We start from the raw sequence: 15,668 nt of genomic DNA on the forward strand, positions 1-15,668 counted from the left end.
ACCCAATTTGATGTGTCATCAACAAGCTCAAATCTGCTCATCAAGCCTCCGCTACGCCGTTTTCGTGCGTGGCGGATGGTTCCGTGGCGGGCTAAGCCGCCACGTTGGAGCCCAGTAGTTCGGATAGCCCTGATCGATAATGAGCTTGGTGCAGATAATTCGAGCCAATCACGAGGCACCGGGTTGCGAAATCAAAGTATTTCTGTTGGACTGTTTGAGTCACTTTGCAACGCCCAAAAATCTTCGGTAGAATATTATCATCACATCGAAATGTCCGCAGCCTGGCTCACCTCCCCGGTTCAACTGACAGGGAGTCGTGAGTTCACTTGCGATGGTTTCACCACGGAACAATGTGAATACTACGTGCATCGGTGGCATTTTTGGTAAGAATTCTTCCTCGACGGCAAGGCCCTGGCAGTTGTCCCAGCTTCTGACCAAAAGATTATCGAACAGGTACATTGCAGACCACGTCTACTCGCTGCCAACAATAGCATTTTTCATGTGTTTAATTGGAATCTTCATCATTGGCCATTTCATATCATCGCAACTGCTGGGCTATCGAAGGTTTCACGGCCCTCGTGCATGGCAGAGATTGATCGCCGTGATCCGATATTTATCTTACCGTGGCTTCCACGTCAAGGCACTACGATGGAATTCGGCTCCCTTAGGAGTTCTATTACTGGGTGCCGCAGGAACTGTATTTTTCTTTTGTAAGCTGCAGACGACGCTTTGCTAATATCGGATCGTGAGCTGATTGCTGTACCTTTAGGCATGGACCTCATTCCTCAACCCTACTATTGGCCAAGTCTTGATTTTGGTGGTTCACCCCCACTGGCAACCAGGTCTGGCTGGATGGCTCTGGCATGCATGCCGTTTATCTTGTAGGCGTCCCGAGTGACTGGGACATGTTTCACAATACTGATTATCCATAGCGCGACCGCCACAAAGACGAATTGGATCACACTCCTCACAGGTGTTTCACATGAGAAGCTTCAGGTGTTCCACCGATGGATCTCCTACGCATTTTTCATTCTTGCACTATTGCACACATTCCCGTTTATCGTCTATCATATAAGGTTCCATGACATGATGATGCAAGTGGAGATGAGCCTCCTGTTCTACTGGACAGGCATTGTCGCCATCATCTTCCAGACTTGGCTTACCTTTGCATCTCACAGTGTTATCCGGTACGTGCCAATTGTGCAGATCCATTACACTCGCTCAATCGAAAATTCATTCTCAATATTAACACATTGCAAAGGAAATTTGGCTACGAATTTTTCAAGGCGACGCACTTCTTCGCCGCTGTCATGTTCGTTCTTATCTTCTTTTGGCACTGCGATTATACTCTCACGTCTTGGTCAGTGCAAGCAGTCACCCCGAAAAGCTCTATGGCAAACACTGATATCTTCACAGGCACTACTTCATCGCGACGGCAGCCGTATACGTACCTTGCTTCATATTCCCCATGTTACGGACCTGCTTCGAGTACGGTCTCCGGCAAAGGGCTCAGGTCTCTGTGGAAGAAAATGGCTTTATACGCATCACAATTCCAGTGGACTTCACCTGGCGCCCTGGGCAGCACTGCTTCCTCCGCTTTACAAGCTTCGGTATTTTACCAGCTCTCTCGGCGCATCCTTTCACCATATGCTCTCTGCCATCAAGGCAACTAGGTGTAAAGTCGCAGCTCATCTTCTATATTCGTCATCAAGGCGGCTTTACTGCCAAGGTGTACGACTATGCTATGAAGCACCCCAATGCTATGGTTCCTGTACTTATTGATGGTCCATATGGAGGCATCAACATGCAGTCATATTTCCAGAGCGACCATCTTCTTGTGATTGCAGGAGGCTCGGGCGTGTGTTGGACTTTGCCGTTCATCGAGCAGTTTATCACGTGCCGTTCGACGCCCATTGATGAGGAATATGGCCTGGCTGAAGAACGTGACATTAAACAGGCAACAAGTGACAACGAGTCCCGTCGTGTTTGCAAGATCTCTGTTCCCAGCTCGCTGCGACTGATACTAGCGACCAAAGACATTACCAGCCGAGCTTGGTATATTCGAGCTGTCAACAAGCTCCTGGCAGAGCACTCAATGGCAAATTCACTGCCCAAAATTCAGATACAGGTGCACCTGACTGGCGAGGCTATAGAAGAAATCCATTCTTCGGAAGAGCAGTCCGCGTTGCCAGAAAAGTCCAACGGTGGAAGAAAACCAGCAGAAACCTCCACATCAGTGGAGGAATGCGAAGGCCGGCCACAGCTACCTATTATTATTCAAGAAGTGGCAAGGGCCATGGAAGTAGGTGAGTCGCTTGGCGTTTATGTCTGCGGGCCAACAACTATGCAAAATGATGCTCGCAATGCTGTTGCAGATGTGAACTTGAACATCCTTCAAGGTTCAAAGTCTGGAGGCGCTTATCTACATTGCGAGCACTTCTCATGGGCATAGTGTCAAACATTCAGATATTTCATCACTGTCTGCAGATCTGATTTCTGGTCAATAAGTTACTCTTCGCCTCGGCATTTATGGAGCTATCTTCAATGAAGACAATGATATTTAGATTTCCATTTCAAATCGCTATAGTACACGGCCTCTAACGCGATCATGAACATGCACACGATAAACATGCATGGGAATAATGCATTGTAATTCAATTTGAAAATTATTAGATGAGTGCCTTGATATTAACCAGTCATTCAGTATTCGTAGTGGGCTTACTGAACGTTGAGTTGCAGAATCCCCGCTACCGTTCTATTTAGGACATAATCCTTCGGCATCCCAATCCTCACTACCAACGCCAGTTCGGACAATAAATAGGTTCTCAGGGTCCCACTTCTGATTCAGTCTGTAGAGGCGTGCATAGTTGGAGCCCCAGAAGCTGTCCTGGAAGTCTTCTTCGTAACCGTCCGCCTCATTGAGATAGCAACCACCCTCCGGTGCAGAATCTAGCGTCTTGAGAATCGGAACCTCGAGGTCACTTTGAAATCCTTTACGGCCATGATTGGGGAGATTTGATAAGCCCCCTGACCACCAAAACTGTCATGCCCCTGAGTTCTTTCTGTCTCTTCATGTAGCATGGGACTAAAAGCAAGAAAGTTACCCAGTAGTATACGGAAATCGCTATCTTCAAGCCAATGGGGCTTCCTATATGATGAAATTTTGATTGATAAGGCCTACCTATTCCACCCCGCACGACAGGAATTGACTTAGCTTTCATCAACGCGGACCAAGCCGAAGTAAACTTTGGAAACACTTTTGATCGAGCATTTCGTCTATATCGCGCGACACATGCTGCATAAATAAAATAAGCAGCGCAGAATTCCCCGAAGCGATCAACTCGATGTACCGTTGGTATGAAGAAGCCGAGATATGCTATACGTGTCTTGCGGATGTACCATCTAAATGTGAACTTCAGGATAGCAGATGGTTTACTGGAGTGGATCCTTTGAGTACTTATTGCTCATACAAACTTTATGTTACTCGATGAGACATTGAAAGAGCTTGGGAGTAAGAAAGGCCGTCAGCTTCAAAGTATTTTTTTACTGTACTCGTATACCCTTCGGATTTCTCTCTGGAGAAGACAATCTCGACCTATTCAGTGTCGCTCTCAAAATGTCCTAATAGATTCTGGTGAGGCCCAAAAAATTGAGTCAGATTGACCCTCAAGCCAACTCTTCTCATTATTGATTTTAATTTAAGTAAGAATCAAATATCCAAGAGACTGCAGTAAGTATCATCCTTTGCGGAGATTTTAACCGACATCGTCCACTGTGGGGCGACAATCACACCCCACCCAGGTTTATCGAGGATGCCAGCGACCTGATCGACTTTTTCCAAACTCACAACCTCCATAGCTGTCTCCCCCCAGGAACGGCGACTTACTGGGCCTTGAACAACCCAGGCCAAAACTCGACCATTGACCTGACAGTAACGGATAACCCCGAACTGCTTGTTAATTGCCACCTGTATCACGAGAACTACGGGTCGGACCACCACGCCACGTACTCGGAATGGATTCTTCAAACCCAGAGTAAACTAAACGGCAAAGCGAGAAAAGCGTATGAGCGTGCGGATTGGGCCAGAGTTGGCGAGGAGGTAGCTCGGAAGATGAGCCCCTGGAAGGATATCAAGACCCGGCCAACGCTTGACCGGGTTGTGGAAAAGCTCACAGCAGCGACAGCCTAGGCAGTCGACCAGTTCACGCCCGATACTCGCCTAAGACCATACTGCAGATGTTGGTTCACGCCAGATCTCAAAGTTCAACAGGTCGAAGTCAATCAAATACGCAGAAGATGGCAGGCGAGCTGCGCGGAGCTTGGACGAGACCATGCTAGCACCACTGCTGCTTTTCAGGCCATGCAAATTAAACACCGATCATGGACTCAAACGATCGAAAAGGCTCAAGCGTCACACTGGAAACAGTTTCTACATGAGGCGGGCGAAGGGAAGCTCTGGAAAGCTGCGACCTACATGAAGCCACGAGAAACATAGGGGTGCACCCCGACCCTAAAGGTAGGCTTAGAGGAGCTCACCCGGAATGAAGACAAAGCAAGGGCTTTCCTTAAAGCGTTCTTTCCCGCAATGAACCCACCAGATCCTAACCTACCAGCGTCACCACAACTGGAGCTCCTATGGCACCCGATCACCGAACTTGAGATTGAGCGATTACTGAAGACAGCGAAAGGGACCACTTGCACCAGGGGAGGACAATCTACTGATGCTAGTCTGGAAGAAACTATGGCTGTATTTGAAGGCGTTCATGACCAGCATCTTCACGGCGTGCGTAGACTTAGCATACCATCCGAAACAGTGGCGCAACGCGAAGATAATTGTGTTTCGGAAACCGGGTAAGCCAGACTACTCGTTAGCCGGCCTAAGTTACTTCTCGAAACGACGTCCCATTAAAAATCACCTAACCGCACACTTGTAGGAGAAAATCAGTCTCACCGCTACATTAGTCTTCGATATACAGTATAATAGAATAATGAGCGAAGAAAATGATAATGTTTACCACAAGCAGAAAAGGCTGCAAAAATACAGTGTTTCTGGTAAGAGCATTACATATATATTACGACACAGCAAGCTAGTGTTGCCGTCTTTCAATACGATTCAATATTTGAACCGAGCTAAGCCGGAAGTGGGTAAGTGTGTTTCGGACTAGGGTTCGTGTTGTTGCATGTGTATCTCAGTTGTATTGTTGTGGAGTTCTGTGGGTCACGACCCAATACTATAGATACAGGTCCAACCCTAATTATGAGTAGTGCGTATCAGGGTGACAGAACAATATCATAAATACAGGTGCTCCAACAGGAATACCCTGGAACCCGGAAGATAGTGATGGTGTAATTACAAAATTGGCGGGTCGTGATCCGTGCACCACGGATTTTACCTACCACACCACGTTACATAAGCTACCCTCTTACATAATTAAGAGATATCGGGAATCCTCGGAAGAAAATCACGTGCTATTCAACGTCCGATATCAAATTTTCATCACTATAGTAACCAGATTTGGGTAGATAAACGATAATTTACTCTATTCTACCCTTTTTTTTACCATTTACCTTGGCCTGATCACTCTATCTACCATAATCTGCCCTACTTTGCCCTAAAATACCACAAAAATGGCTACCAATTCTACCTTATCTGCTCACGGAAGTAGGTTATATCCTTTTCTCTGATCTTTTATAACTGATAATAACCTAATTTAGACCTTCTTCCACCCCCTGAAGCTTCATATGCTACTCGAGATGAATTAATCGAATCCGTCCGGAAGCATGCCCTCTCTCAGGGCTATTGTACTGCTATAAAAAGCAGTAATTCTGGCAAGGGTCAATATGCTTACGCGAACCTTTCAATCCAATGTGTCAAATCAGGCATACCTTTTCGGCCGATTGATAGGCCAATTACAGGCCTAAATCCTCGGGAAACAAGCTCAAAACGTCAAAATTGCCCCTTTAGGCTATATGCAAGTAATAAAACAGGCAAATGGGAGCTCCAGGTACGTAATTCATCCCATAATCACCCTGCTGACGATCCAATAGTGTTCCACCAAGCTCGGAAGCTTAATTCTACTCAAATTGATAAGATTAAAGACCTGAATCAGATCAATTCTGCCCCTAGAGATATGATCAAATTACTCCGTTTATCTACAGATCAACCGATAATCTCACGTGATATATATAACCTCTCTGAACACGTAATCAGGGTCGAACAGCATGTACCAATGGTATGGGTCACGTCTGTGTACTTCTCTAGTCTCCACCACAGCAATTTAACATGTGGTACGCTGACTAATAAAGTTGATTACATGATCCATTGTTCCGACATAACCAAAAAGCAAAATTACTCCGAGATAGGTATGGATATCAGGGAGAAATGGAGTATTTTCTCCAAAATTGGCAAATTAAAGGATATAAGTATAGATTATCTTTATCATCTGATGATAAAATCGAGTTTTTAGCGCTTGCTAACCCTAAATCTATTGATCTTGCTAATAAATACTATAGGGTTTTCGTCCTTGATTGCACTTATAAGACTAATAAGTACGGTATGCCTCTTTTAGAGGTTATTGGCATAACTCCGACTAACCAGACCTTCTTATTTGCTACTTGTTTTATGCGAAATGAGAGTGAAGAAGGCTATAAGTGGGCCCTACAAACCTTATTCTCGGATTTTATCCATTTATCTAATAATTCAGTATTGATTACTGACAGAGCTTTAGCACTTATTGGGGCAATTGAAGAGCTTTTTCCTAATATTAGCCATTTACTGTGTATTTGGCATATTGAAAAAGCTGTTTTTACTAAAGCACGTGAATTTATTTGCCAAAAAACAGCAAATCAGCCCCAAGACGACCCAAAAACACAGAATTCACAGAGTTTATGAAGATATGGAGAGACCTTTATTCATCTAATATATCAGAGGAATATAAATTAAGGTTATATAACCTTAAAACTAAGTTTAACTACCCTAATCTGATCCTTTATCTCGAAAGAATATGGCTAATCTATAAACAGAAATTCGTCCGCTGTTATACTCCGAATATTACCCATTTTGGTAATTCTGCAAGCTCACGGTCTGAGGGTATTCATGCAAGGCTTAAGTCCCATCTTCATGGCTCAAATAACGATTTTATTACCGTTTTTAGTGCCATTGATGCTGTTATTAATGGCCAATTAGATGAAATCCGCAAAGAAACAGCCGAAATCCAGACTAAAATACCGAAATTCACCATGATTCCGCTTTTTAGCCACCTTCGGTCCCATCTCTCCCCACATGCTTTGCAGAAAATCAATAATCAACGGCAATTAGCCTTAGAAAAGGGGCCAATAGGCATTTGCACCCATTATTTTACTAATTCAATGGGTCTACCCTGTAAGCATATGATCCGTGAGTTATTGAAGGTTAATCAGCCAATAGGACTCGACAAAATTGATCCTTTTTGGGTTACTCGACCACCCACAGCTGAATATCTCTCAATTCTACCACCTCGGGTCTATCTACAGCCAAAAAAGGAGGAAAAAAAGAGAAAAAGATCAGAGGAAATCACGGAAATATCGGAGATAAAGAGGCCTAAGGCCCCTAGTAAGTGCTCAGGGTGTGGAGAAATAGGGCATACTATCAGAAGTTGCCCTTTGCGGAGAATTTGATTTACTCCTGTACTTATAATTTGATATCGGACGTTGACTATCACATGACTTTAGTCCGAGGATTCCCGATATCTCTTAATTATGTAAGAGGGTAGCTTATGTAACGTGGTGTGGTAGGTAAAATCCGTGGTGCACGGATCACGACCCGAGAGTAACTAGTTAGTTATACAATTACGGCATCAGGTTCCCACAATTTGCGGGTGCGATTCGCACACCGGTGGGGCCGGTAATTTGAACTCATGCGTACGGAGTAGACCCGATAGCAGGACTGGCAGGGCAGCTACGCCACATGCTCAATAGTAGAAGAAAAAGGAGCAGCCACGTAGATCCATCTGTTGTTCCATAAGTGTCGCAATTCTTTTCAACATTCAGATAGTGACTGAAGCATCAGGTGACTCATATACTCTCTATTTATCCTTGTTATGCTGAGAGCCTGTAGGATCTTTCTTCATTTAATCTAGATCCCTTAGTGCCAATAGACCTGCGGAAAATCTGTTGAGAGCGCGCCTAAGTTGCCAGGTCTGCGAAGTCTGCCATGAACCTTCTAAACCCTCTTTCTTTACAGTAGTCCCCGAGAATGTCATACTCCTGGATGAGGTAAAATAGCACTAGAGCTCATGATAAACGCCATCACGATCGTTCCAATCTATTGGGAGTGAGATTTTCGCATGGAGCCTTCAAGATAAGTGGGCCGGACCTCAAAATCTTGGGAGTGGATCCAAGGGGCGGTCTACTAGAACGGTCTAGACACATACGGATGATTTTCCCGATCCAGCAGATCACACCGTAGACTATAAGTTAGTCTCTGCTTCCGCTTATGTAACAAAAGAACAGAAATAGAGTAAAGCTAGACCTTGATTTTAAGGTGACCCCTGTATTATAATGGTCACCTATAAAATATCATTTATCTTTCATTCAGGAAATCTTGACGTGACTTCATTATTGCACTACAGTGTTTTTGAGTTTTTGAGGGCCTAGGACGCATGCTTAGGGGTGAAGCTCGAATCGGCTGGATGAGAAGATGAAGTTCTCAAGGGCTTTCCCTATAGTCCCAAGAGAATGCAATGGAGACACAAGCGTTTCAAGCTGCGAGAAGCCTACCAGCGAAGTCCTCACTGTCGGCGTGCCGGCAGCCATTTCAGGCGTGTAAGTGGAACTTACAAAATACTGATTTTTTGTTAACCTTTATTTAGGATCGTCGTGGCGGCTATCATTGTTTTCGTTTATCTTCATTTCCGGAGCCGTGCGATTGAGAGACGTGAGGGTCTCAGGGATATAGAACTCGCGTCTAGGTACCACCATGGAAGGTCCCAGGTGCCAGGGAGCCATTCCACGACGCATCACTTCTCCGATCATCAAACAGCTGGAAATGGTGGACCTTATAGCACACCTAGCACCTCTATGCTACGATATGGGCTAGTAGCACCGACAGCGATGTTGAAAGCTGAAGGCTACCAGGAGATCCTTGAGCCTCCGTCTTATGAAAATTCCCAAGCCACATCCAAGCAATCTGATCGCCCAGAACGTAACCTGACTGGCAACGGCAAGGTTGCCACTTCTTGTTAGCGGTGAACTTCCTTTGCGTTGAGGACCTCGGTAGCATAAATTCGCTTTGAATGTACAATACTATTCGAGAAATTGATTCTATGTCTCAGGTATTTGCCCTGGAAACATGTTAACAGCGGACAGAAGGTAAAGATGGACTTGGCCCAAAAGTATTGCTTCCTTGATAACATCATCGGGTAGCAAATTATTTTCAGGATGAGCCATGTGGCATTATCTCCATCTATCTTGAAGCATAATTTAAGAGCACGAACAAAACTGGCGCAGGATTAAATCATAAGATGACCATCGTCAAAGAGGAGTGATCATCTCGAGATGGGTGAAGTTGTATCACAACCATCAGTTCTGTCTGTGACTCTCTTGCCTATAGTCATCGCGGGAACCGTTATGAAAATTTGCTTGTTATCGCTAGTTGTAATTCGTTACTCCTACTCAAACGGCGGCGTACTCTGACTAAAGTTATCTTGCTTCTCTTTAGGTAGTGCGAACGGTTAAAGGTGTAAGAATACGCCTCTAATATCTTATGTATGGTGGATTTGTACCAAGAGCCGGCATAGGTCCAGGAGCAATAAAGACTATTAACATTGAAACCAATAGTTCGCAATTGAACACCAAGTCCATAGAATGCCACGAGCTTATATGTAGACAAAATGCCTTCTGAGTGTCTTGAATGAATCACGCAATCAAGGAAAGTAGTATCTCGATATCACTTTCGACAAATACCGAAAGGCTGATGGTGGTGAGGGCAGACTTCAATCTCTTTGCGGCAACATAATTTACTGCATCCTGTCCTACTACTAACGTGCTGACCCCGGATTCCGGGGGTACATAACGCTCGACAACATAGATATCCGAACGGCTCTAATAATATCTGCATTGCAAGCCTTCCGAGCCGCGCTGGAATACAAAAGGTTGATAATTTTGGATTTTATGAGGCTGAGCCTCAGATCACTTGGAGATGACTGGTCGTGAGCGTCAAGGTAGACTATCCTTTCGGAATGTAGTTCTGGAATTGTCAAATCAAAGGCTTCATCGGAGAAAGCAGGTCGCCTTTCGTTTCGCTTTGATAACTTCTGATCTAGGAAGTTTGTCACCCAGAAAAGGGCCCTGGGGTAGCTTTTAGAGTTGAGGTGACCGCCTAAAGAGATTATCTGCGCCGCAATGCCCACATATACATTTATGGCTTCATAGCCTCCGGAGCACCCACGGCCCAATGCCTGTAAAGATTTAGCAGCGGTCGACAACTGTACGATATATTATGTACCTACCAGCATCATGATATTTGAATGCCATCAAAAGTGACTGGCTGTGCTAGATTCTCCGGGACCAAATTCTGAGCCTCTAGCTCACATCTCTCCAAGTCAACGACAGAAGATACATCAGGAACATTGTATGTGACAAAATCAATGAATGCGAAAATTTAAGCCTGAGAAGCATGGCATGTATGTCCGCCAAAGAATGCAAGGATTCTACTTTGGAAGCAAGGAGCGTCGATAATCGGAAAAGTGCGAGCCAATCGCGAAGAGCTATACAAGTTCAAACACTTTTGGACCAATGACTGTGGTAATAGTCTTTGACTAAACTCAGATTCTGACCGAGAAGCCTTGAAATGATCCATGGTTGAAGAGGGTGGTTGGGAAGCTCTGACTGTATCATGTCCCGCATCTCCACTGTAAATCTTGCTTTCCACTTTTTGCTGCTGGGGGAGAGAGAGTATTGACTTGCACAGACTGGCTTGAAGATTGTCTAGCAGATTTAAAATGTATGTCTGATCCCTTACTCAAAGAATCGACAGAATTCAGAATTGCAGAACTCGAGGTCGAGAGTGTGGCTTCACGTCGCCTTGTCGCGTAGGGACAATCGATAAGTGCCTTTTCTTGAATCTGTCTATAAAAGTGGGCATTAAATTTAGTTTTCCAAGGTTGAAACAAGCAACTGACTTCGAGAAGGACCACTTCATATTCTTCAAGCCATATGGGCGGATGAAGGTACGATGGAGATGTCGATGTTCACACCATTCACATGTAGGCTTCTTATGATCACATTGGATCTGTAACTCGTTGAGAATTATCTTTGCTCGGACAGTTGATATAAATACAAACCTTCTTTTGACGACACGTATCACAAGATTTTAGCAACTTTTTCGCCATGACAAGATTAGACCTCGCCAAACGTGGGTTTGGGTTAGGTTTTCAATTTCCTTACCCGCCCACGGGCAACCCACCGTGGGTTTTGGCCTTGATGAACCCGCCCATGGGTTCTTAGCGGGTACCCGCAGGTTGCCCAGAATACCCAAAAATATGCAAAAATCGTGGCTAAACCTGATTAGTCACCTAGTGTAATTTTGGTAATTCATCTCTATCACGCTTTTAGGTATATATTACACTGAAATAATAAACGCTATCGACCTAGAAATATATATTCTCTATAGATAGATCACCACCCTTATGTTACGGACCCACTTTGAGTACACCTCACCGGGAGAGATGAGGGCCAACCAAGTTCCCAGGAACGAGTGGTACGGCGGCTCACCGCCTGCGCCATTTCTGGCCTCTTATTCTCCATGTCAAAGATTACTGCTACTTGGGTCCTGATGAAGCTTATAGTGTGTACGATATTCTATTTAGTGCTGAGAGTTTTCCTATCCCAGTTTAGCTCCGACTGGGTTAGCTCGATTCTTGAGTCTGATTTGCTCCTTGTTAATTCTTCTCTCTATGTTGATGTTCTTGATTTTCATATTTTCAATTAGGATACTGTCCTTGAATATGCATTTTTGTCGACTTGTCGACTTGATCAATAAACGGCTTCGATGGCAAGATTATCAAAGCTTTCGAGCTTATCACAATCTCCAGGTATCCACTCAACACGGAGGGCAATCCCACGAGCCCCTGGTGTCAGGAAGCGTCCGAGTAGACGACAACGTCGGTCCTGGTACATATAGTTTCTGCCTGCTCCTTTGCTGTCTTTGCGTATGTCGCGATCTCAGCCTCCGCGTAGGCTTCACGCCGTCATGGCGGGTGTGGTTTGGGTCGATAGTCTTAGCTCGTTTGATACGACGTGCAGTACGTCTCGAAACTGGTGCTGCCTAAAATCTCCACCCCTACTGCCAAGATACACTAAACTCCATTAGGATTTTTCCGAACCTACATTGCGTTGTGTTTTGTAACATAGGGTTATTAATACTTCAATACATATATTTTCCCCACTTATTTTGACATCTCGGTTAATTCATGCGCTAATCAAGCCATTCTAAAAAAGCCGCGAGGTTTGGCTTTGACCGGCAATTCCGGCCTTTGTCAAATTTTCATTTCCTAAAGAATGGAGCCAGCGCTAGCAGGAAGGCTGTCGGTCTGCTCGTAAGATTAGTTTGCCTTAAACCAAACGCCGTGAGAGCCTCAATGATGGAAAAGGGGGCAAGGCGGATATGGGAACGCGCTCAGTCTTTCCTGTTCGGCGTACACTCTACCGGATTCCTGCACCACCAGCAGGGGGAGAGTGAGGTTGAACTCGTTACAGTTCACTCATCAAAACATGATTCCGAATTGTTATTGAATGGCCGCCAACATCAATCTCCACCACCAGATACGAACCAGCTTGGCAGCACGGTATCCCAAGACCCTCGCTGGATCACCGGTGTCTACGCCTGCGCCCGTCTAGGAGGCTGTGTATTCTTGATTAACGTGATCAGCATATGTGTCGCAGCCGGGCTATCCAAGAAATATGGTACAATCTCTGAATTATCAAACTCTAAGATCATTTACCAAGGGACCTGTTCCGCCGTCAAGAAGTGGGATACTGGTATTCATTTGATTATCAACGCTCTAAGTACGAGTATCATAGGCGCTAGCAACTACTGCATGCAGTCTCTTGTTGCACCTACTTGAGAGGAGATTGATACATATCATACAAAAGGGAAATGGCTGGATATTGGTACCGCGAGCATGGGGAACTTATTCAAAATCGGTCGACTTCGAGTTACAATGTGGTTTATCTTGCTGATCACGGCTACGCCATTCCATATGTTGTACGTGCCTGCGACGAGAGACTGGTAGTATTCGAACATAGCTAATTGAAGCTTTAGATACAACTCCATGATCTTTGAGTCAATTGCGACAAATGAGTTTGGGGTCTTCATTGGACCGCAAGATCTTACTGCCAATAATGTGATGAATCTGACAACTCCTATGCTTGACAAATGCTTCCGCCCAGGTTGTACGTTTTGCGATTTTGGAGAATACACCTGGAACCAGTTTTCTTCCGAGATCGCAGCGGGCAACTTCACCCGTATTAGCTTGGCTGAATGCATTGATATCATCGAAGATAGTAATGCAGCGGGAACGAAAGCACTCATGATTCTTGTCGAAAATCTATCTGTGAAAGATGGAGGCAACCGGGCAATCCAATACAGCTCGCATAGCGGCCTTCCTGATGCGAGCGATAAAGCAATTCTCTCGACCACGGAAACAACTGGCTCGGATAAGATAAAAGTGGATGGACTTTATTTCTATAAGAACGTCACATCAAAGACTAGTGGAGATGATGATAACTTCGCCTGCGTTTCTCCAGTCGATATTGCCTACGATGAAAGTGGCTATGGTAGCTACGGTGATGTTTATTCTACGAACACTGCGCAGGGTTGCATACGAATTCCCACAGAGGAAAAATGCGAGCTGCTCTACAGCCCGACGATCGCTATAATTGTTTCTCTATGCTCGCTGGTAAAAGTGGTCGCGATGTTTTTCGCAGCTCGAATCAGTCGCTTTCGCTCGGCGCCTCTTCTCACCTTAGGCGATGCGGTAGTATCCTTTATGAAAAGGCCAGATCCCACCACGGACGGAATGTGCTGGATATCTCAGAGTGATGTTTCTCGCGGAGTCTGGCGACCCCTCGATAAATCGAAAGGGATGGCCAAGAGAGCTCTCTTTCGTAGGTCATCGAGATCATCCCGGTTATCGAAAGACAGGAGCATATCCTTTGAAATATTGGAAGAGAGCGAACCATATGACGTGGTACGACATGAGAAATTCAAGCGACGCAAATGGTATATGCAGGTACCAAGCAAAAAGCGATGGGCGGGTACTCTTCTTCTGTAAGATCATCTAGGTAACTTCATTACTTAACATTGGCAGATACTAACTTTACTGGCTTAGATGTGTTTCGTACATTTCCGTGGCAGGATTTCTCCTGAAAGAGGGAATTAAGTCCGAAAATGGAAGCGGCGTACTCTCTACACGCTTGCTTAGTGAATGGTGGAGCGAAGGACTCAGTATAAGCAACTACAATATCTTTTTTGAGTCGGGTTCTATGATCGGAACAGTGATGTTCGCCAATATACCACAATTGTGGCTCACTGTTAGCTATTATTGGTTAAACAAGCTTATAACCGATATGCTGAGTGCGGCAGAGTATAACTCCTACGGTATCACTCGCAAACCGCTTAGAGTATCGCGTCCCGTGAAAGGTAGTCAGCAAAGATCGACCTATTGGCTGAGTATACCTTATCAATATAGTGTGCCGCTATTGCTTCTGCATGTGCTTCTCCACTGGTTGATTTCGCAGAGCTTATGCTATATCTTGGTTATCCCATAAAATATTCAGGGAGAGGCAAACTACAGCGATAAACTTAGTGCCGTTGGTTGGTCACCCTTACCAACCTTCTTGGCAATTCTTGTTGGTTCTTTGCTGGTTCTTCTGATGATTTTGCTGGGCTGCAAAAGGTTCAAGTCCAACATGCCGTTGGCTGGGGGTTGTAGCGCTGCAATTAGCGCTGCATGTCATCCACCCTGGTGTGAAAATCTGGACACTGCAACTCTAGGCCCGGTCAGGTGGGGACAAACGATAGAGCCGCCAAATCGGGCTATTGGTTATCCAGGTTATATGATGGATGAGGATCAAGGTCATTATAGCTTCACTGCGCTGGACACGGTGAATGCAACTCTGACCAAGTTGTAAAGTCTCTTGAGACATACTTTGCGAGAGACGAAACTCTGCAGTAATCGAACTCTTATTGATCCCCAACTATAATATAAAATTCGAGTGGCTATCATAATAAACCATCAATCCCTATCTACTGTGGGAGTCCAGCATTACACGAACTCGAACGAAATTTGATTCAATGATCTTCGTGAATGGAAGCTTAAATGTGGGAACAATTAAGGCGGATGACAAGATCTGTGTTCAATGCTTCCAGAGCGAGCAAGAATTTGAAGTGGGGAGTTTGAATGAATTCTCGATTCTGGCTGACGGGCCAATCTTTTGCAAGCATCCAAGATGCAAGACATGCGAGGAAACTATAAGATGGACGGTACCCAATGAAATTCTAGGGCGGCCTATTCTTTAGAGTAATTTGTATACCTTCTGTTACAACTTTACTGCAAAAGATCACATCTGTAATGGATGCTATGAGCTCGAGCATCAAAGACTCAAAGTGAGCAGACCTCTCAAGTTCG

The 15,668-nt window shown here is 44.9% G+C and overlaps 5 protein-coding genes across 5 annotated transcripts; 4 read left to right on the forward strand and 1 right to left on the reverse strand.

The window, feature by feature from the left end:
- Nucleotides 1–270: 270 nt before the first annotated feature.
- Nucleotides 271–2,452, forward strand: N7520_009648 (ferric reductase family protein; the record flags this gene model as incomplete). Its single annotated transcript, XM_057143582.1, has 6 exons — nucleotides 271–383; nucleotides 454–710; nucleotides 770–881; nucleotides 933–1,187; nucleotides 1,262–1,360; nucleotides 1,417–2,452. The coding sequence occupies 6 exons, from the start codon at nucleotides 271–273 to the stop codon at nucleotides 2,450–2,452; spliced, it is 1,872 nt and encodes a 623-aa protein (XP_056992870.1).
- A 303-nt stretch (nucleotides 2,453–2,755) lies between these two features.
- N7520_009649 (uncharacterized protein) lies at nucleotides 2,756–3,003 on the reverse strand (the record flags this gene model as incomplete). The annotated part of the gene is given in 2 exon segments (XM_057143583.1): nucleotides 2,756–2,971; nucleotides 2,983–3,003. 2 exon segments carry the CDS (start codon nucleotides 3,001–3,003, stop codon nucleotides 2,756–2,758), a joined length of 237 nt encoding a protein of 78 aa, XP_056992871.1.
- A 5,674-nt stretch (nucleotides 3,004–8,677) lies between these two features.
- Nucleotides 8,678–9,222, forward strand: N7520_009650 (uncharacterized protein; the record flags this gene model as incomplete). Its single annotated transcript, XM_057143584.1, has 2 exons — nucleotides 8,678–8,802; nucleotides 8,850–9,222. 2 exons carry the CDS (start codon nucleotides 8,678–8,680, stop codon nucleotides 9,220–9,222), a joined length of 498 nt encoding a protein of 165 aa, XP_056992872.1.
- A 3,398-nt stretch (nucleotides 9,223–12,620) lies between these two features.
- On the forward strand, nucleotides 12,621–13,103 carry N7520_009651 (uncharacterized protein; the record flags this gene model as incomplete). The annotated part of the gene is made up of 1 exon (XM_057143585.1): nucleotides 12,621–13,103. The coding sequence occupies one exon, from the start codon at nucleotides 12,621–12,623 to the stop codon at nucleotides 13,101–13,103; it is 483 nt and encodes a 160-aa protein (XP_056992873.1).
- A 207-nt stretch (nucleotides 13,104–13,310) lies between these two features.
- N7520_009652 (uncharacterized protein) lies at nucleotides 13,311–15,171 on the forward strand (the record flags this gene model as incomplete). The annotated part of the gene is made up of 3 exons (XM_057143586.1): nucleotides 13,311–14,308; nucleotides 14,370–14,796; nucleotides 14,818–15,171. 3 exons carry the CDS (start codon nucleotides 13,311–13,313, stop codon nucleotides 15,169–15,171), a joined length of 1,779 nt encoding a protein of 592 aa, XP_056992874.1.
- Nucleotides 15,172–15,668: the final 497 nt, after the last annotated feature.

This window comes from Penicillium odoratum (assembly GCF_028828045.1).
Source record: "Penicillium odoratum strain IBT 22623 chromosome Unknown utg000006l_segment0_segment0, whole genome shotgun sequence".
NCBI classification, from domain to species: Eukaryota; Fungi; Ascomycota; class Eurotiomycetes; order Eurotiales; family Aspergillaceae; genus Penicillium; species Penicillium odoratum.